This window comes from Falco peregrinus, chromosome 1, assembly GCF_023634155.1.
Source record: "Falco peregrinus isolate bFalPer1 chromosome 1, bFalPer1.pri, whole genome shotgun sequence".
Lineage (NCBI taxonomy): Eukaryota > Metazoa > Chordata > Aves > Falconiformes > Falconidae > Falco > Falco peregrinus.
Genome location: NC_073721.1, coordinates 79,364,135 through 79,382,365, shown reverse-complemented (window position 1 = coordinate 79,382,365; position 18,231 = coordinate 79,364,135). Strand labels below are relative to the sequence as shown.

At 36.8% G+C, this 18,231-nt stretch overlaps 1 protein-coding gene across 8 annotated transcripts in view; it reads right to left on the bottom strand.

Annotated features, from left to right (window-relative positions):
• PCNX1 (pecanex 1) overlaps nt 1-18,231 on the bottom strand; it is a 92,170-nt gene that overhangs the window by 54,720 nt on the left and 19,219 nt on the right. For 5 of the 8 annotated variants that reach the window (XM_055806543.1, XM_055806656.1, XM_055806760.1 and 2 more), the window contains 2 exons: nt 16,063-17,763; nt 4,524-4,656 (listed from right to left, as the gene is read on the bottom strand). In XM_055806543.1, the coding sequence (XP_055662518.1) occupies nt 4,524-4,656; nt 16,063-17,763 (1,834 nt within the window). The remainder of the gene's footprint in view (nt 1-4,523; nt 4,657-16,062; nt 17,764-18,231) is intronic. The other 3 variants (XM_055806884.1, XM_055806827.1, XM_055806597.1) reach the window with 2 other exon arrangements.

Here is an 18,231-nt window from a genome sequence, read left to right as displayed (position 1 = left end):
AGGGTTAACATAACCCATAGTTCCATGTAACAGAACACCTGGACACCAGTTACATCAGTAGTCTAGAAATACAGTTCCTGTTCTACTTTTTGAAGTAGTATTGCTTTCTAACATCTCCCCAAGTCCCCCTCAGGTAGATCCTTGTAAGTCTTTAATTTGTGGGCGCAAAAGCAAATCACTGGTGATTAGTCTAATTGTAGACCAACTCGAAGTATCACCTACATACAGTACTGACTATTCCAGTCTTCTCATGATAGTTAGGGTCCTTTCTGCTCGTTGAGGTATGACTTTATCAACTCTTTAGTTGGCCATTTGGGGTATTAACATCACCTTTCTTGCTATTGATCTGCACTGTAACAAGAACACATCTTTAAGCTTTGTTAATAGCCATACACTACCACAGACCTTGCAGATAATTGTAGTTAAACATTTGGATTCAGATTTTTTTGAACATATTAAGAATGCTTAAAACTTTTCCCAGTTAATAGTTTGTTATAAATCCATTTTAAAGTTATTCTGACAGTAGAGCAAAAACTTTATATTACTCAGTATTACTACTGCGAAGAAGTTCTTCTATACCCAGACACATACTTGCACCAAAAATCAGCTTTGAAGAGTCAACTTAGGCTTTGAAGAAACTTCTAAGTTTACAGTCATATGAGTAGACAATGTTTGAAAACATTCACTCTCCTCTCCACAGCTTTCTCATTATAAACTTCGTGAAATAGTTTTGCAAAGTTTATTAAAGTTAAATATTTAATACTTGTTTAAAATTAAACTTGGCAAAATGTCAGTATACATGATGTTTACACTTCTATATCACATTCATGTTGCAAGATTAGTGCTTTCATTATCGTTTATTTTGTGCGTTTAAAGAAGTTACATGTCACAGTCATTAGCTGTGGGACATGATGAAATTACAAATTTTTCACACCAGTAGAATAATTTGTATTTTAATGACCATAGAAAATATCTTAAACACTCTTTGAAAAACAATCACCTGTTGCTTTTAACATTTCACTGTTTACAGTGTGATGCTACAGTGGGCAATTGAGGCAACTGAAAAAGCAAGATCTTACTAAGAGTTGAGGGGTTACAGCTGATGTACTTGCTTTTAACAGTATTTTCTAGAACACTTATTTTCAGTTCTTTTGTTAGAGCACCACTGGAAAACCAAATATGGATATAAGAATAGGTGTCAAGAAAAGCTCATGCAAAATAAAGCAGACATGCATACAGCTCATGAGTTTAAAAAACTGCAACTCACAATTTACTGTACTCTTAATACAATCTGAAATGTAAATTTGGTTTTGCTGCTGTATACCAGGCTTTCAGTGAGCTACATGGCAACAAAGGCTCTAAGGAAGCTCACAGATGTGCCAGCCTTCACTGTCTCCCTTAAGTATTATCAGCAACACCAAAACAATGCTAAACAACACTCCTTTCTCCCTTAATTAGTAGCTATGTATCAAGAGACATATATAAAATTGCCCTTTCAGTGGTTACCCAGATCTGTCACAATAAAAAAAACCTCAAGACATTGACATTAACAGATTGCACAGATACGCAAGAGATGCATTTATTCTCTGCCTAATTATAAAAATAAAATTCTGCTTCACACAGCCACTTATGTTCTCATATCAGACACACATGCACACACCACTGACTACATAGGATGTCAACTGATACTTATGCTTTAAAGTGCCCAAAACACTGTTAACATTTGTTAGGGCAAAAGCAAGAGTGGGTGGTTGTTTTATGAGGAGTTTTGGGCTTTGTTTTTCATGTTACCAGGCAAAGTACTCTTGTGTTTAAATTAGCATCAAACCAGCAGCATTTACTAGACCAGGTTTTCTTAAGCATCTACCATTGCCAAACACACACATATACAACACTATTGTCTTTTACTGAACATTCCACAGAGGAAAATTGCAGTAACAGATAGGATATTAAAAAAAATAAATCACATTGAACTCAACAAGTTCTAAAGGGAACATGCCCACAACATCCAATTTTATGCCAGAGTTAGAAGATTAGGAGATTAAAGTTGTGCTGGCAAGAATAAGAAAGAATTAACATCAGGGCAACTAAAGATTAGTAAACCTAACACTGTTAGAAGTTTAAAATCTGAAGTCATATGGATTAGCAGTATCAGGAACTAGACAGGCAGCTCACCACTAGCATAGACAAGTAACACCAGTATGATTGCAGTGGTATTTTGAAGCAATATTGTCAGTAACTGGCTAAAAAAAAATATATATATGTATTTCTTCACATTTCTTCCTTACACATGTTGTTTGGGGTTTTTTTATCTTTCTTAAAGGTTTCTTATTCCAGCAGCGCATAGCATTTACACTAAAATTAAGCTACCCCTATAAAGGAAAGTTTTTTCATAATATTAATCTAGACATCAGGACAGTAATAAATACAGTTTTTCACATACATCCCACAGTTGGTAGTTCAAATGGAATGTATGTCAAAACAAATCTGAAAGCACTGTGGTGTTTGGTTGGATGAAGGCAATTAACTACACTCCAAGGGACCGTCACTTAGCATCACAAACAATGCTTTGAGCAAAAGTAACTTCAACAAGTATTTAATTCTAAAGATATGCTCTTCAAAAATACTTTTATTATAATGCATGTAATGTCAGAGAAAGTACAGTTTTGGTTACTTTTTTTTTATTTAGAAAGGCACAAATTTAGATAACCTGAAGATGCACAGCAGAAATAGAAAGCTAGAATATTTGGTCTACTTTTTCATCCTTGAACATCTTGTCTGATTAACAAGTTACTTCCACCAACTTTAGTTTTCTCATGATCTCTCACTGAAGTCCAGCTTAAGCCATGAGAACCTTAATCACTGCAGTAGCATGTGAAAATGAGGCAGATGTCAGACTGTTTAAACAGAGCCCTTTATTTGCCATACTTTCTACCTGTCTTAAGACAAAGAAACCTCTGCTTTTTGACTAATGCCCAGTTAAGGAGCTCTGTTTTGTATAGCCTCTTATGAAATGATACACAAAACTATACTACCTTCCTTTAAAAAAAGCAAAAAAAAGGAGAAGCACAAAAGTATCAGAAGCAAGTGACTGCAATGGAGAATAGAATAGAAACGATTTAAGAAAATGCAAAGTTTTAGCATCCCTCACTAGGAAGTAAGTCACTAAGCTAAAGTTGAACAAGCAACATTTAGGAAGACCAGAAGCTTAACACAAAAAACCCCACACCTATCTGAAATGATGTGATTACTGCTACACACTGCAGTAGCCACTAAAAACTCATCTGGCTAGTTTCAATCTTTGATGCGGCATCAATCCTTATTTGTTAATTTCAGTTACCATTCTTGCAATCCTCCTGCCTGAGGAGAATGTACAAATTTGGTCCTTGATTACTTCAGTGGTGCCACAAAGATGGCAAGATTCCTCCCGCATCCTCTATTGTTAAGTATTTTTTTTTATTTGCTCAGTTTCTACAGCTTTTTCCAGTTAAAAAAGTTATACGAGTATTCCTGAAACACAAAAGCAGATTGCTCCTATTATTAAAAGATAGCTTAGCATGTGAAGGAAGATCATTAAGAATACACAACATATACAATTATTCCTGCATATTTATCATGTAACTGGAAGAAGAATTACTTCAATATGTATGAGGGAGCATTTCTTCCTCTACAGATAATGTTCTGCTCAACCGATTCTCCAACACCACAGGCAATCACAGGACCGAATATTTAAAAGGCAAGTCTAAAAACTTAATGTGGTTGCTGCTTCTATTGTTCAAGCTGACAGACTAAACAGAGTCGGTGTATGTAATGTAGCATTAGGCTCAGTATTGTTAACAAACAGGACAGTGAAGGTTGGGGACTCCTAGGATACGTGGATATAGTACATTTTAAACACCACCAAGGCATGCAAAGTGCCACGTGATCAGATTTAACACTGAGCAATACTGCGCATTCAAAGGCATCACTATTATTTCATTATTTCTCTTTTGCTGTAAAAGGCTGCAGCGTGTTCATGCCTGTATTTCAGATTTGGAACCCGTGCACGTACAATTTAGCTTTTTATAACGTTCTGCTGTTTTGTTGTCATACCTATCTCTCACTATCTAGACCCAAAAAGTGCTTCTTTACTAGTCCCTAATGCTTACTTTCTTGAAGGAAAGAAAACTAAGATAAGGAGTGGTGAATAGTTATTTTCTTGGGTTTCTCTCCTTGCTTGAAAGTGAAAGTTCCTAAAGCTTTTGATAAGAAACACTGACTCTTCTGTTAGCATTAGTTCTTTTTGTTATCGATGTGAAATCAGCTATAACATGTTATAGAGACTGGCTATCCTGATCATTTTGAAAATAGTGCCACATACACATGCACAATTCAACAAGCCCACAGTGACATGCAGTGACAGCTCAAGGAGGTTATGGTGGGGAAGGAAGTAAAAAGTGCTTTTCTGGCAACACTGGTGGGTGTGGGGAAGAAGTGGTCTGCTGCATGCATGCTAAATACGGTGGAACATTTAGATACCCTACCTGAGGGGTGATCCGATGAGCAATGTAGGAGGGGTAGGGTTACTCCCTGCATTGTGCCGGCGTCGTACTGCCTGACGCCTAAATGTGCTGCGTTCACGACGAAATGTGACAGTCTCCTCGCTGGCTTGTGCTGCTGCATCAAGACAGACTTTAGGTCAAAGAAGAACCCATCCTAGTTACGTACAAAGTAACTTAAGACTCCTTTCTTCCCCCTGACCCTCCCCAAGTTAATGAACTTGACTTGCAACAACAACAGCAGCTTATGCACTGACTGTTCAAATAATCTGTCTCAAGACAGGATAGGATCACAACACAATTATTAGTAAAAATTTGGGGGTTTGGGGGCTGGGGTACACGTGTTGTTGAATATACAGGTTTGGGGTTTTTTTACCCCCAGATCCAAATAAACAGGTTGCAAAGAACGTTGGCTATCCCAAATCTCTTCCATTTACATGGGGCAGGAAGAAACAAAACTGATCTCACCCTTTGTCTCATTTAATAGACAATTAAAGGAGAAGCCTAAAGGACAACCTAGAAGGTTGTCTACCACTCCTCACTACAATACTCTCTTCTCAATTTTATAATTTCTGCTGAACGGGTAGGGTTGAGGTTAACACCTCACCTCCTCAAGGGACAAAACTGAGGTGCTTTTCTTCTTCCTCATAAGCACCAAAGCACCAAGGTATACATGTTGCTTGTTTTAGACTATTAACACTATGATTTAGAGAAGCAGGGGGTTGACATTAAATGAGGGAATAACTTCTTTGTAAGGACTGGTGGTTTTGTTATTTCAACTCCCCAAACAAAAAACAAACAACAAAGGTTCAGTCCACTTACAGAGCACAACTGTAAAAAACAGGTTTTATGTACTCAAGGGAGTCTAAGATTTTTTCCACACATTGGCCCCCAGAAGCCACCTGTGCTCCCTAAGCTTCACAGTCTGAACAACTTTGGATTTGGACCGCTTCATAGTGTGTCCACAATCTCAAGAGTCCTCCTCCTGAACCAACGAAGCTAACAGCCAATTTGAACGCAGAACACTAGAGAGCTCAAATGAATGGGTCACTGAGAAAATAGGTTTTGGCAGGCAAGTGAAGGAGAAGGAAGAAAAAAAAAAAACCCAACAGAACTTGACATTAAGTCAATGCAAGAGGAGAATCACAATCTTGAAGAGAAAAATCACAACTTGGTAGCCAAGAAGCCTGTTACTAGAGTGAGAAAACAAAGGAATGTCAAGCCAAAATAAAATTTAAAAAACCCAAAACACTAAGGGAGCAATGTCTTTTTTTATGCCAGAAAGATCACAGGCAGAGTAATCCATGTTCACTTTAGCACATTTCAAGTTGGAACATTCCTGTCATTAAGCTTTCAAAACTTACCAGCAAAGGCACTAACGCTGGTCTACAGGCAATAGCAACCTACTACTGCTGCTGTGTATTACTGCCAGAGCTCAAGCAATAAAGGCTGCAAGGAACAGGAGACTAATTCCACCCATGAACCACAGGTTATCAAGTGAGTAATGTATGTGAAACTTTAATCTGTAGTTTACTTTAAAAGCTAAGAAGCTACACGAAGAGATATACTTTAAGACCAACACTAAAGTTACAAGCATTTCATTACCAAAATATCAGGAGATCCTTAATTAAGTCCTTTCCTGTATTTTCAGGAAAACTGTGGGATTGCTCACTTTCTCCACACTCCTCCACAACCATTTTTGTTACTGTAAGCATGAATAGATGATACTTCCTTTTCCTTGTATTTCAGCAATAATTCAATACATTTTTCTTGTGGTTTAATAGGCAGTTATGCTTTGTTGTAATACACAGCCTAATTTCTTCAAGGATTTATTTATAGCTCTCAATATCTGAATTACTGGGAAAGTGAAACACACTAAACAAGACAGTATGAATCCTGACTTTTTTCTGGTGGATTAAGTTCACATACAAGAGGTCAAAACTGTCCACTTATTTTGGGTGCCAATTTGTAAAACTATTTTTCTAGTGTATACATCAGCATATAAAAACCTCATATTCAATACAGCTTCCAGTAACTTCAGATGCAAAAGCAATTCCATACATTTCTGCTAATCAGGCCATAGTTAAGCACCATGGAAGAAAGAACAGTGACTAGTCTTAGCTGAAATGTAAACATCTTAATTACCATTAAGATGGTAAACATCAGCATTACATCTTAATTACCATTTGTAACTACTCAGCAAAAGCAGCATTCAGTACAATTCTTTAAGACAGCACTCTTAACACTAACAATATCCATTTTTCTTTTCATAACCTTCAGTCAGTAAACATCACCTTCTGCAATAACTGAAGCCCAAATAATAGAGACACTAGAGGCCCTTCCTACACAGCTTCAGTTTATCACTAAAGCAAGCTTACCTCAATTGCTGACTGAGGCAGCATCCTGTGAAGAAAACTGATATAAATATGTTTGAAGATTAAAAATTTAAAATCAAAACTCATATGTGCTTGGGGATTAAATTCAAAGCTGCACAGGCAAATAGTTCTGCCATTTTCTAACTTTTTATTATTTCACTTAAACCTTTAAAAATCGAAAGTAGATTTTGGTGTAGCTTTCTACCTAGTCTACAAAGGGATTTTTGATTCATCTTGCAAGTTCTGTTCAGTGCACATCTTCTATATACTTCTATATTCTTCCTGATTGCAGATGGTGACACCAAGGATCACTAAGGAGTTTGTGAGTTCTTTTGAAAAGACTGCAACGCATTTCAGCCCAGCAAGCTCTGAGTCTGCTAACATTATGCAACATCTCAAGAAGCTACATGTTGAAACCATGATTAAGTTAAAAAAACCAAACTAGTTGAGCAGATTATGGTTTGTTTGAAGTATGGGAAGCCATACTGAGCAAAATTTGGTTTTGTCTCTGGTTGGGGTTCTTTATTTAACAAAACCAAGCATGTAGTCATGTTAAAGAGCACAAAGGATTAAAAATATATATATACACACCAGTATGGAAAGCTAGTTACATTAATACATATTACTGTGTTTTTATTATTATAAAGACACTTGTCTTTAATAAGGAGCAGTACAGCCAGCTGCTCCTGAGTTCACCAATGGGATGTAATATAAAGCTCCTAAATTACCCTGTCATGCTCAGAGCGGTTTAATAAGGAGGTAAACGGTTTAAACATAAGTAAGTTTCCCTTAATATTTACAAAGTAACATCATGTTTTGAAGTTTAAAACCAAAACACACACACACAAGTATCCCTGTAGGAAAGTTTTTTTTAAAAAAAAAATAAAAAATTCAGACCATTGCTTGTGCTTCTCCAATACTGCTACTTACAGCCATTTACTCTAGACTCCAGAAAGTTAAGGTCCAACATCTACACTCACACACGAAATCTAGAGCTAACAGGGAGAGATAACATAGGTTAGACTCTGACAGTTTCTGCTTACTTGAAGTAAATCCATAAAGGAACAAGCCTTTCAGTTTACGATGTTTGTTGTTGAAGTCTGTTCTATTTTTGTTTTATTCTAAACTTTAATGAAGTGTATTGTTTCAACATAGATGTCAAGAAATTCAAATATAGATTTCTTCTGCATGTTGTCACATTAATTTGAGCCCCCAACCTTACTGGTTCTCAAAAACTAAAAACCCAACCACATCAGGTCTGAAGTTAAAGGTGCACAAGTTCAAAATACACACCTACACCTCAGAAACCAAAAAAAAAAAAAAGGTGGAGACCTAATGAAAACTTTGTAGCGAACTTAACCCCCAAACACCTATTCCCAACTATAATACATCTAATTTCAAAGAGAAAATAATTTGGCTTTTGTATTCGTTACTGCAGCTAGTCATACAAACACATACTCAATTTTTTTCTTTCATTACACTAACTGGAAAAAAAGCCAAATTAGGCCACACTTCAGGTCACAAGGGTATCATTTCCTCATTACACATTTGGAGTGACACCTTCCCCAATGTAAGTACTGAAATTTATCGTAGAGAATATTCCTGAGTAACCAATAATTCACAATTTGCCAAACACCTGGGAATATGTGAACATAGCTTGAACTATCCTGCCTGAGGGTTATTCCTTTCCAAAATTTCTTTCTAGAATACACAAGTGTTTTTTGATGTAAACCCCTGTAGTCCTCAAATTTTTAAACAGAACTGAAGACTCACAAGTTTTACACTAAAACTATACAGTAGTTGCAAAATAAAACTAGCTTTAACAAACATAAAATGCAAATATTTTCTTTCTAACAGGAATATTTACACAAACCAGCCAAAACATTTACAACATCACCCTGCACATATGCACCACTGCTTCTAATCCAAACATAGGAGACTGAAACTGAAGAAGCGTAAGATAAAAAAGCAGAATTTCCAAATTTTATTGCATCCACAAGTCTTATTTTATTTTTGCTAGGCAAAAATGCTAAACACAGTGCCTAATATTCTGAAATATGGGTAAATTCTTCCTGAGTAAGAAGATTCCTGGAAGGGTAAGGTACTGAGGTAATACAGGGTAAACTATCCATGTGAAAAATGAGAGTTCACGGGATAAAAATTGCAAACTTCAGTCTGATGGGAAAAAAAAACCAACAAACTCAAAACCACAACACACACAGTGTCCCTCACTCTTCTCAGGAAAGAAAACCACATCCACTACCACCCCCAAACAAAAACACCCCTCACCCCAAATGTAATGCGGTTTGTTGAAGTCTAGATGGTTTTGAAAATTACTCAGGTTAAATATGCGCATGGAATCTGAGTGATGCTCAGACATGCAATTTCTCTCCCCATCAAGTGGAAAATTGTGACCTACCTATTTTCAACCACTTGTAATGACTAGCCCCTACAAATTCTCAGCAAGAGCTTAAATAAATAGTTTATGGCTCATGCATTCACGTAAAGCAATGAAATCTAACACTAACAGTACTAATAATAACCAAATAGCTGAAAGTTTGCTCTTCTGTATCAAGCATCTGTATCTCATTTGTGTTCAAAACCCAAGAAAAGCCATACTTCACATGCATTTATGAGTTATCACCACCACTCTCCTCATAGTCAAGGCATTTGTAGTTTTTTCTCATGTGCCCTAGCACCATTTTCAAAGCCATACTTTTAAGACTCCCAGGTACAAAGGAACACATTCAGTCCACATCTACACTATACAGCTATTAATTACCATGAATTGTGCATTATTGGAAGATCTACAGTGGCAGGGATTTCTTTTTATACTTCTCTGATGAAAAAGCAAAATATTGGCTTATAGAATGTCCACAGTAAGCTATAATACAACTAAAAAAAATCATTAATGCCAATTTTTTAAGAATACATGTGTGGACAGCAAAGAAGAAAATGAACAGAGGGGCATCTCAAAAATACAAAACTTTTGCTAGAAAATAGGGCAGAAGAAAATGCTACACAACTTCAGAAGGAAAGACAGTCACAAAAGAAAAAAGAGACAATTGAAAGAAAGAAGGGAAGCAAAGCCCAAGGCTTCAGTGTTGTTAGTTGAAGATACAAAAAACGAAGTTTTGAGCTGGTGTCACAGACAAATTTCTGTATTAACACCAAAGATAACACCAAGAGTCTCAGTTATTGTACTTCACTGTACTTCCCACTTGAATTATTCCACTTTTAAAAACATGCAGTGTTACTCACACAGGACTTCTTTAATATAAATGTTGATGGACTTGGGGTCAAAGAGCTACAGCTATGACCTAAAGCTGATCCCCTGCCCAATATAGTCACTATATCCAGGGATTTCTGTATCAATACCCAATAGTATGTTCATGATCTACATTAATCTTCATGAAACTTGATTCTGGTTTTGTATTTGGATTTTTTCACCTTAAGGAAAAGATGCTTTGAATCTTTATAACACACAGCCTTTCCAGCATAAGTGGTATCCTATCTTAGTGTATCATACACAGAAAGCCATGTTTACTTCGATAATTTGGTTTCTGTTAACTAACACCAGATGTTAATTAGTAGCCAACTTTGACATATTGTGGAATTACATCTCATAGCTACATTTGGCAGCCATGGGAACAATTCCATTACAGTTCAGAGAGCTCCCAGAGCTTTCTCAGCTGTATATGTAACAATAAATCCAGGTACAACTACAGAGAAGCATAAAAAGAAAGTGGCTTATAAACTTGTTAGTAGATGCAGCTTCATTTATACTGTGTCAAAAGTTCTTATTCAACTCCTGTTTAAATTAATACTTGGCAAAGTTATGATCATGCTACCTGTCAACAAAAATCAAATGATTCTTTCCAAATCAAGTAAAAATTACTGCAATAAGTAGCTGCAGAAACTACCAAATTAAGACATATAAAGAACTCGCTCCCACAACAATACAATGTTTTAGAAGAACTACTACTTCTAGTTTTGAGAGAATTTAACCAGGGTCGAATTTTATAAGTAATATTCCTAGAGGAAAAAAAAAAAGAAACAAGAAATTGCATGAAGTGTATTTGGCTTTATTTTTAACTTTTGGTATATGCTGTGGCATGCATTTCTCATCAAGTATCCTGAATTTCCCTTATGCAGCTCTGCAGAACTTTTAGGTAGAGTACCTAGTGCTCTGTAGTTGACACACTAAAGGAGCATGTTTCTAGCAAGTGACAGGAAGTCCCTTACCAGTAGTACTCAAGGCTTTTACCAAGCAATTACACACATTCCTGGCTCTTAATGGCCACCACTGAGTTGGACAAAACCTGAGATTTTGGTTCTTTGTTCCCCATCACCGCCTTCATAGAACAAATTATGAGGAAGATGATAGTTATTTTGGTCACAAGTCATCTAATAGAAGTCACTGTATTATCCATAAATAGCAGAAAAGGGACAAAACAGGCAGAACAGAGTCTCCACACAACATACTAAAACTGCATTTTGCTTTAGTAGGTAGTGATTAACAATAAGTAGATGCAAGATTCATTCCAAGTGTTATTTTGTAGTTACATTCCACAACTGCAGAGTTCCATTTCAGTCTTACATATCACTCCTAATGCTGTTTACATCTTTAATGACTGAACAGCAACATCTCACACCTCTACTGAGATGACAACGTATCCAAAAACAGAGATAATTCTGTAAAACTCAACCTTTACACACAAGAGATTAGAACAGCATTATGCTATTCTACCACAAGTCAGACATTGGGAAGGGCTAACATGAAAATTTCTATGTCATGCTTGAACCAAACACTGCATACATTATGGCACTACTAGCTGTCATCTAAAAATCAAGTAATGGAATACAGCCTTCTCGTTCCAACGAAGAACCTCATATGGAAGAGAGCCCTTTCTACTGGCTAATCTACTTAATCTGACCCAGTTACAGGAGGGGTCCTGCTGAGCACGTGACTAGAGACAGCTAATATACAAACAACCAGATTACAGCAACTTTACACATTTTTCATTTTCTAATATTTCTAAACTCTGATTCAGAGTTTGATTTCTCATGCAAAACTGTCTGGTTTAGCAGTTTCAGTGTGAACTGACAGACTCCCAGGAAGGAGGCCTCATCTTCTGTAACTGTAGTAATTCTACCTGCAGAAAACAAAACTTTTAGCCATTAGAAGCATGGAACAGCTCTACAACACAAGCAAAAAAAAAAGTAATGACTGTAGACCATATGCAACATAAGCATAGTAGGAGAATAGTGATATACGTAACAGCTGACATGATCATTGGTTGCACAGCAGAGAACTGAATTGTACTTTTAACTTTGGAAAGGATACTGTCTAATGACTACAGGCAGATACACTAAGCATATACATATATACACACAAATACATGCTGACTGTAAAGATTAACAGGTTTCCATATGCCACATGGAACTCAAGATTCTAATCCAAGCTCAAAGTCCTACTTTGCCTGCTTGTAGACATGTACTTGTAGACCACAAAAACCAGAAGAACAGCATGAGCTGTTACTTCAGTACCGCTATGTAATGCACAGAAGGAAAAATGCATTACATTACATGTAGTTTTATTTAGAGAAGGGTATGTAACTGAAGAACTTTAAATAGATCAACCAACCTTAAATTACAGCAAGCTGTAGAAGAAAATAGCAACTTAAAAGAGTCCATCTTTGACAGTTAATATAGAATTGGGGGAGAAGACTTGACTTCTCAGGTCAGCTCAGCTCAAGTTTTAGAAAACATCACTGGCATATACGGCATTATGTTGGTTCTTTAATATAAACAGCAATCCAGAAATAGCACACATCTAACAAACCAGGCACAGGAGAATATTATCAAGTGGTATTTCCAAAATATTACTAAACATCTAGGGAAACTTTTAGACATCTAAAGAACTTCATCTAACCCATAATCCATCAGTTTCACTAGCTACTTTAGAAGCTGAGTAGTTAAACATGGAAAACAACTGTTCTAAGACATCTTCCACATTTTCTTTTAATACATCTACCATAGGTATTTAATTAAAGAATTTTCAATTGCTTTTTGTCTGCATTTTAATGAACTGCAATTTCTATTCAAATGCACAGAAGTTATAAAGTGAGTCATTCACCACTTCCTGGCGTAAGACAGAAATGAAACCAAGTTATTTCTGCTGAAGTATAATATGTACAAGTTTGTATAGCACCCTGCTTAGTAAAATACGAAGCCATATCCATTGCAAAATACATTTTAGCAGTTAACACAAGTAAGAATGTACTGTTTAGTTTATTCCCAAAAGACTTAAAGTGAAATTCTAATTACTGATTTAAGTCATATTTGAAAAATAGAAACTGAAAGCTTCACTCAAAAGGAGGATGTGGTATCAAGATCAGTATTTTGGTTATCCAGCATGCATCTTAATTATTTGTTTCAGAAATTTATCACAAGCAATCACAGAAATTAAAAAATATTTATATAAAGCTATAAAATAAACCTTTCAGCAGGAAGTTGGACCAGACAATTTCTGAAAGTCACATCCAACCAATATCCTCTGATCTTATGAAAATCTGAACCAGATTTATTCTGTAATTCATCTGCTACATGTAAATAAAATAACTTCTTTATTGTCTCAATTTCTACACACGATGTGTATTTATATTACACATGTATGCCTTTACAAACACTCCCAAAAAGTAAGGACAACTCAATATTGGGAAATACTGAATATACCGCAACTCTGATTCTAAAAAGTTAAAACATTTTCTCTAATTACTATTAGTCACAGGTAAGCCCAAAGAAAAAAGCCACAATTAAAGATACAGCTGTTGCAAAGCTTGTAATATAATTTGCAAACCAAAAAAAACCCCACCAGACACACAAAAGAAAGAACAGTATAAACTTACGATAACATGAAAGAATTATTCAGATTGATCAAACAGATCAAATCAAACCAATTACTAGTTTCATCCTAGGCATGACTGCATAAATATTTCAGTAATGCTAAGAAAAATAAATATTTTTGTTCTACATTCAAAAAAAAGCAATATGACATTCTTTACTTACAATCAAAGGAAATAATTCCTATTCTATGGGTAGTAAGAAACATGAGATACAGCAAATGTTATTTGATGTCACCAAATCTGGGGAACCTGAATCCAGTTTGCTTCTTAAAGTCAGCCTGAAACCCACAGGGCAAGTAATACTTGGGTGCCTGCCACTTATTAAAAATACTAACAACTTCAAAATGACCATTATGTAAACAAAGTGTAAAGGGGAAACTGAATAGTCTGACAAGAATGACATCAAACTTTCCCTGCTTAAGCTGCTACAGATTTCTGTCTAAGACTGCTTTTAAATGCGTTAGGGTTGGTCTTCCCCACCATTTCACTCTTTAAAAGAGCAGTCAAAATACTTGGCAACAGCATCAGTCATGCACTGATTCTTTCAGACTACTAATGACTGGTGAGCACATATGAAGTTTGTTCTTTAAGGTAGGGTATATTAATCCTCCTTTGCATACAAAGAGAGAACCGTAAGTTTTAAGCTGTAATAATAAAAACCAAAATGAAATGAAATCTTGTGCTAAGGAGAACATAGGATCAAAACAGTAAATACGTAAAGGAAACCTTTTATTAGTCAAATTATTCTCAGTAGAACAAAGAGCTGCTGTTACTTTAATAAGGCATAGTAAGAATGTGTGTTAAGTGTTTAACTTGCAGCTTGTACTAAAAGAGCAACCTGGGCCCTTTCATTAACACTACTGCACAAGTCTTACCAGGAGTAACAAAGAAAGTACCAATATACACAGAGTTCTATTTAAGTGAAGGGATCTATATAGGTCTGAATTAATTGTAAACTAGACTTAATTAGACTGAAAAGTCAAACCAATAATCAATACACAACTGAACTTCAGTGTAGCACACCTTTTCACCACATCGCACCCCCAGAAATTAACTGTACTCATTTTTAGAATTTGTCCTTATGTCAGGGCAGGGACACATACGAGTCACTATACTTTGCTTAGACAGTCTAAACAACAAGGCCAGTAAACTTGCTACAATTTCTTGAAAATATCTATGTTGGTATTAAAAACATTTTATGAAGCATTTGTGTGCTTAGCTAACAAGATCCAGATTATTTGGTAGGTACTCCCCTCAAGCAATCCGAAAAGTCAAACTGAGGTAATTAGCAATTCCATACTGCTCTGAAAACGTACTTTAAACCCACTTATCTTCCATGACACAGAAAGCCTTTCGGTTAAGCCAGTCAATATGGCTAACTAAGAAAAGAGACTGAAACGTCACAAGTTATAAACTAAAAAATATTAAGGGCTCCAAAAATATTTTAGAAATGCTCCTATTAATCTGCACTAATAGCTACAACACGTAACCTTAGCATTCACATTGCACCAAGCAAAGCAGTAGTTACAGCAAGTAAGAGGAAACTACATTAGTCTCCAGCACAGGAAGGTTATTGTGTTCTCTTAATAGCAAGAAAAAAAAAAAACCTGAAATACACACAAAGACAATCCACAACCCCAAAGTAAACAACACTGTCTAGCCAACAATGGCAAGGCTAAGCAAAATCAAATCCCTAGAATTCCACTCTAGTAACTAGACCATCATAAGAATGCACAATTCAAGGCAGCATGGAAAGGTTTTGGGTTTGTTGGTTGTTTTTTTGGATGCCACCTCAACCCATACCAGAGAGTTCATCTAAGAGTCACCAGCAACTCAATCACTTCCATGATCCCATTTGTCTAAACTGCAGAGTCTTTCAAACAACAAGAGTCTCTTTTTTTTATTGTTAACTTCTGAAACAGTACACATGATTTGAAGTTGGGGTAATACAATGAAGCAGGTCTGATTTTATCACAAATAATTTTGAGACACAGCTCTGGTTAACAAAGACTGCCAGTTATAAATCCATAACACCTCTACCTATAGGTTTCATACATTTGTTTGAATCCAACTCCCGCTTCTGTAGATCTTCCAAGATATTATAAAGGAAATGCTCTGTCAGTTCTACTAGGCAAGAATGAAGAAACAGGAAGACACTTAAGTATAGTAGCAACTTAAGTCATAGATACCAGACTCATTAACAAAATAGGGCAAGGTACTTCTGGTAGGTCATTGACTTACCTCCACTTGCTGATTCTTGCTCTTCCCCTTCAGGAAACGTAGCCTGGCTCGGTAAGCTATTCCTAGAACGAGTGACTGACTCTAAGTGTGAAGCCCTTCCCAACAGAGATAGCTCATCTAGCACCTCTCCTTCTTTGGCTTCCAAATCGGATTTTGAAGTGGTTAACTGTTTTATGTTACCTGGTGCCATTAAACTATTTGGGTCATTTAAACAAGCTACAGTACCACTGTCCAGGCTTAATACTCTGGCACGATTCTTGGCACTGTTTGTGCTAGAAGTCCGACGTGTAGATCGTTTTTTGCTAATTCCTTCAGAGCTTACATGGGTTTTGTGAGCATTTTCAGGGTCTGTGCCCCCACGTTCTTTAGAAACATATTTGGTCTTTATAGCACTGTACTTTCCCTCAGGAGACTGGCATGAATGGGAGGTGGTGCTGGAAGAGCTATCACTGCTGAACTGGTGAGCTGACTGCATACTTGATGTCCTGCTCAAGTCACTTTGATCACTAGAGTCCTCATCGTGACAAAACACAGCACTATGAGGTTTAGTACCAGATACACCTCTGAAGGAAACATATTCCCTGTGCCGACTTGAGTCAAAACTACTAGCCCGCTTTTTTCCTGTCCTTCTCCGGCTGGACTTGTGGGTAGAGGCTGTTCGATGTATTAGACTGGAAGATTTTGGTCGAACATCTCCTTCTTTTTGTTTTCCACTTGTTTCTTTAGAAGCTCTTGAATCTCTTAACACAGCTACTTTCTCACTCTGCTCATCTCTTTGTTCAGCAGCCTTCCCAGGTGGCCTGTCAGCTTGTGTAGTCAATTCATTGGCATGTGGGTTCTTATTGGCCTCCTCCGAAGCAGAAGCACCAAGACCTTTCTGACTGTGCATCTCATCAGGTGCATTAGAACCCTTTACCTCTTGAACACCACTATTAGTGCTCACTTCCACAGCAGTCCTTTCGCTACTAGTCCTTTTGTCAGTAGTAGAACTACTGTCATCCTCTGAGTCAACACCACAGTCCTTTTCCTTACCATCCTTTTTCTCTTCTCTAGGAGACTCCTCCTCATGCTCCGACAACACACTTTCTATATGTGTTGAGCTAGTATGTTCACTTTTATAGCTACTAATGGTACTGTTAGTGTCACGATCAGTCCCACTGCAGTAGCTTTCCGTTGAACCACTGCTTCTAGTACTCAGGCTTCTCAGACTGTCCACGCTTTTGTCTGCTTTCAAGGATTTGCTCCTCCCACTCTTCACCAATGGTTGAGGGCTGCTACTTTTCAGAATGTCATCTAATTGAAAGACTCCTGAAATGCAAGAGTTCTCAGCCAAGGACTCTCTGGATCCAGAAGGAGGCTTTGAAGCTTCTAACTCACTTACGGGATCTAGTCCTCGTTTTTGCTGATAGAGAGGGAAGTCATTTAGTGCAGCATCTGGAAAAGCAACAGCAGAGCTAGAAGTCCTTGGTACACCTCGTGGTCTATGATCCTTCCTATAGGAGTGAGAATGTAGAGTTACAAGCGAAGCTACTTCTGTGTCACATGCACTGGTTTTAGACTGGTCCACAAGCTGGTTGTTCGAGAGGCACACTTTGTCGCTGTTGTCTCTTGGCAAATCCTGTCCAGAGGATAACGAAGGTTGGATGGAGACAAACGAGTCATTCGACACCAGACGAAAAAGCTTCCGATCAGTTGCCAAATCTGTTTAAGTACATATTTAAAAATATTCATGTAGAACATTCATGAAAGTTATATACAATCTGCTTTACAATTGCTTGTTTATATCAAATAAGTAAACTGACAAATCCATTTGCAAGTACTATGCATCACATTACCATTTAAAATATTTCCTAGCATCTGAGCAAATGTGACAGAGCCTTGTTTTTTAATATAAAAAAAGAAACCATCAACACCAGCTTGATCTAAGCACCTAATAAGACAACACAATTCTGACAAGTCCCCAGCCTCCTCTACTGCTTGTGTGTCTCAGACAATATTTTGATATATGCCGAAGCTTCTTAACTTTGAAAGGGTACCCTGCCTCTTATTTCCTACAAGCAGTAAACTGTATCATAGTTTAAAATTATCAAAGAAAACTGAGTAAAACCTATTAGTTTGAAGGCACAAAAAAACGCAACAAAAATCACCTTTCCTACTAGATACCAGGTA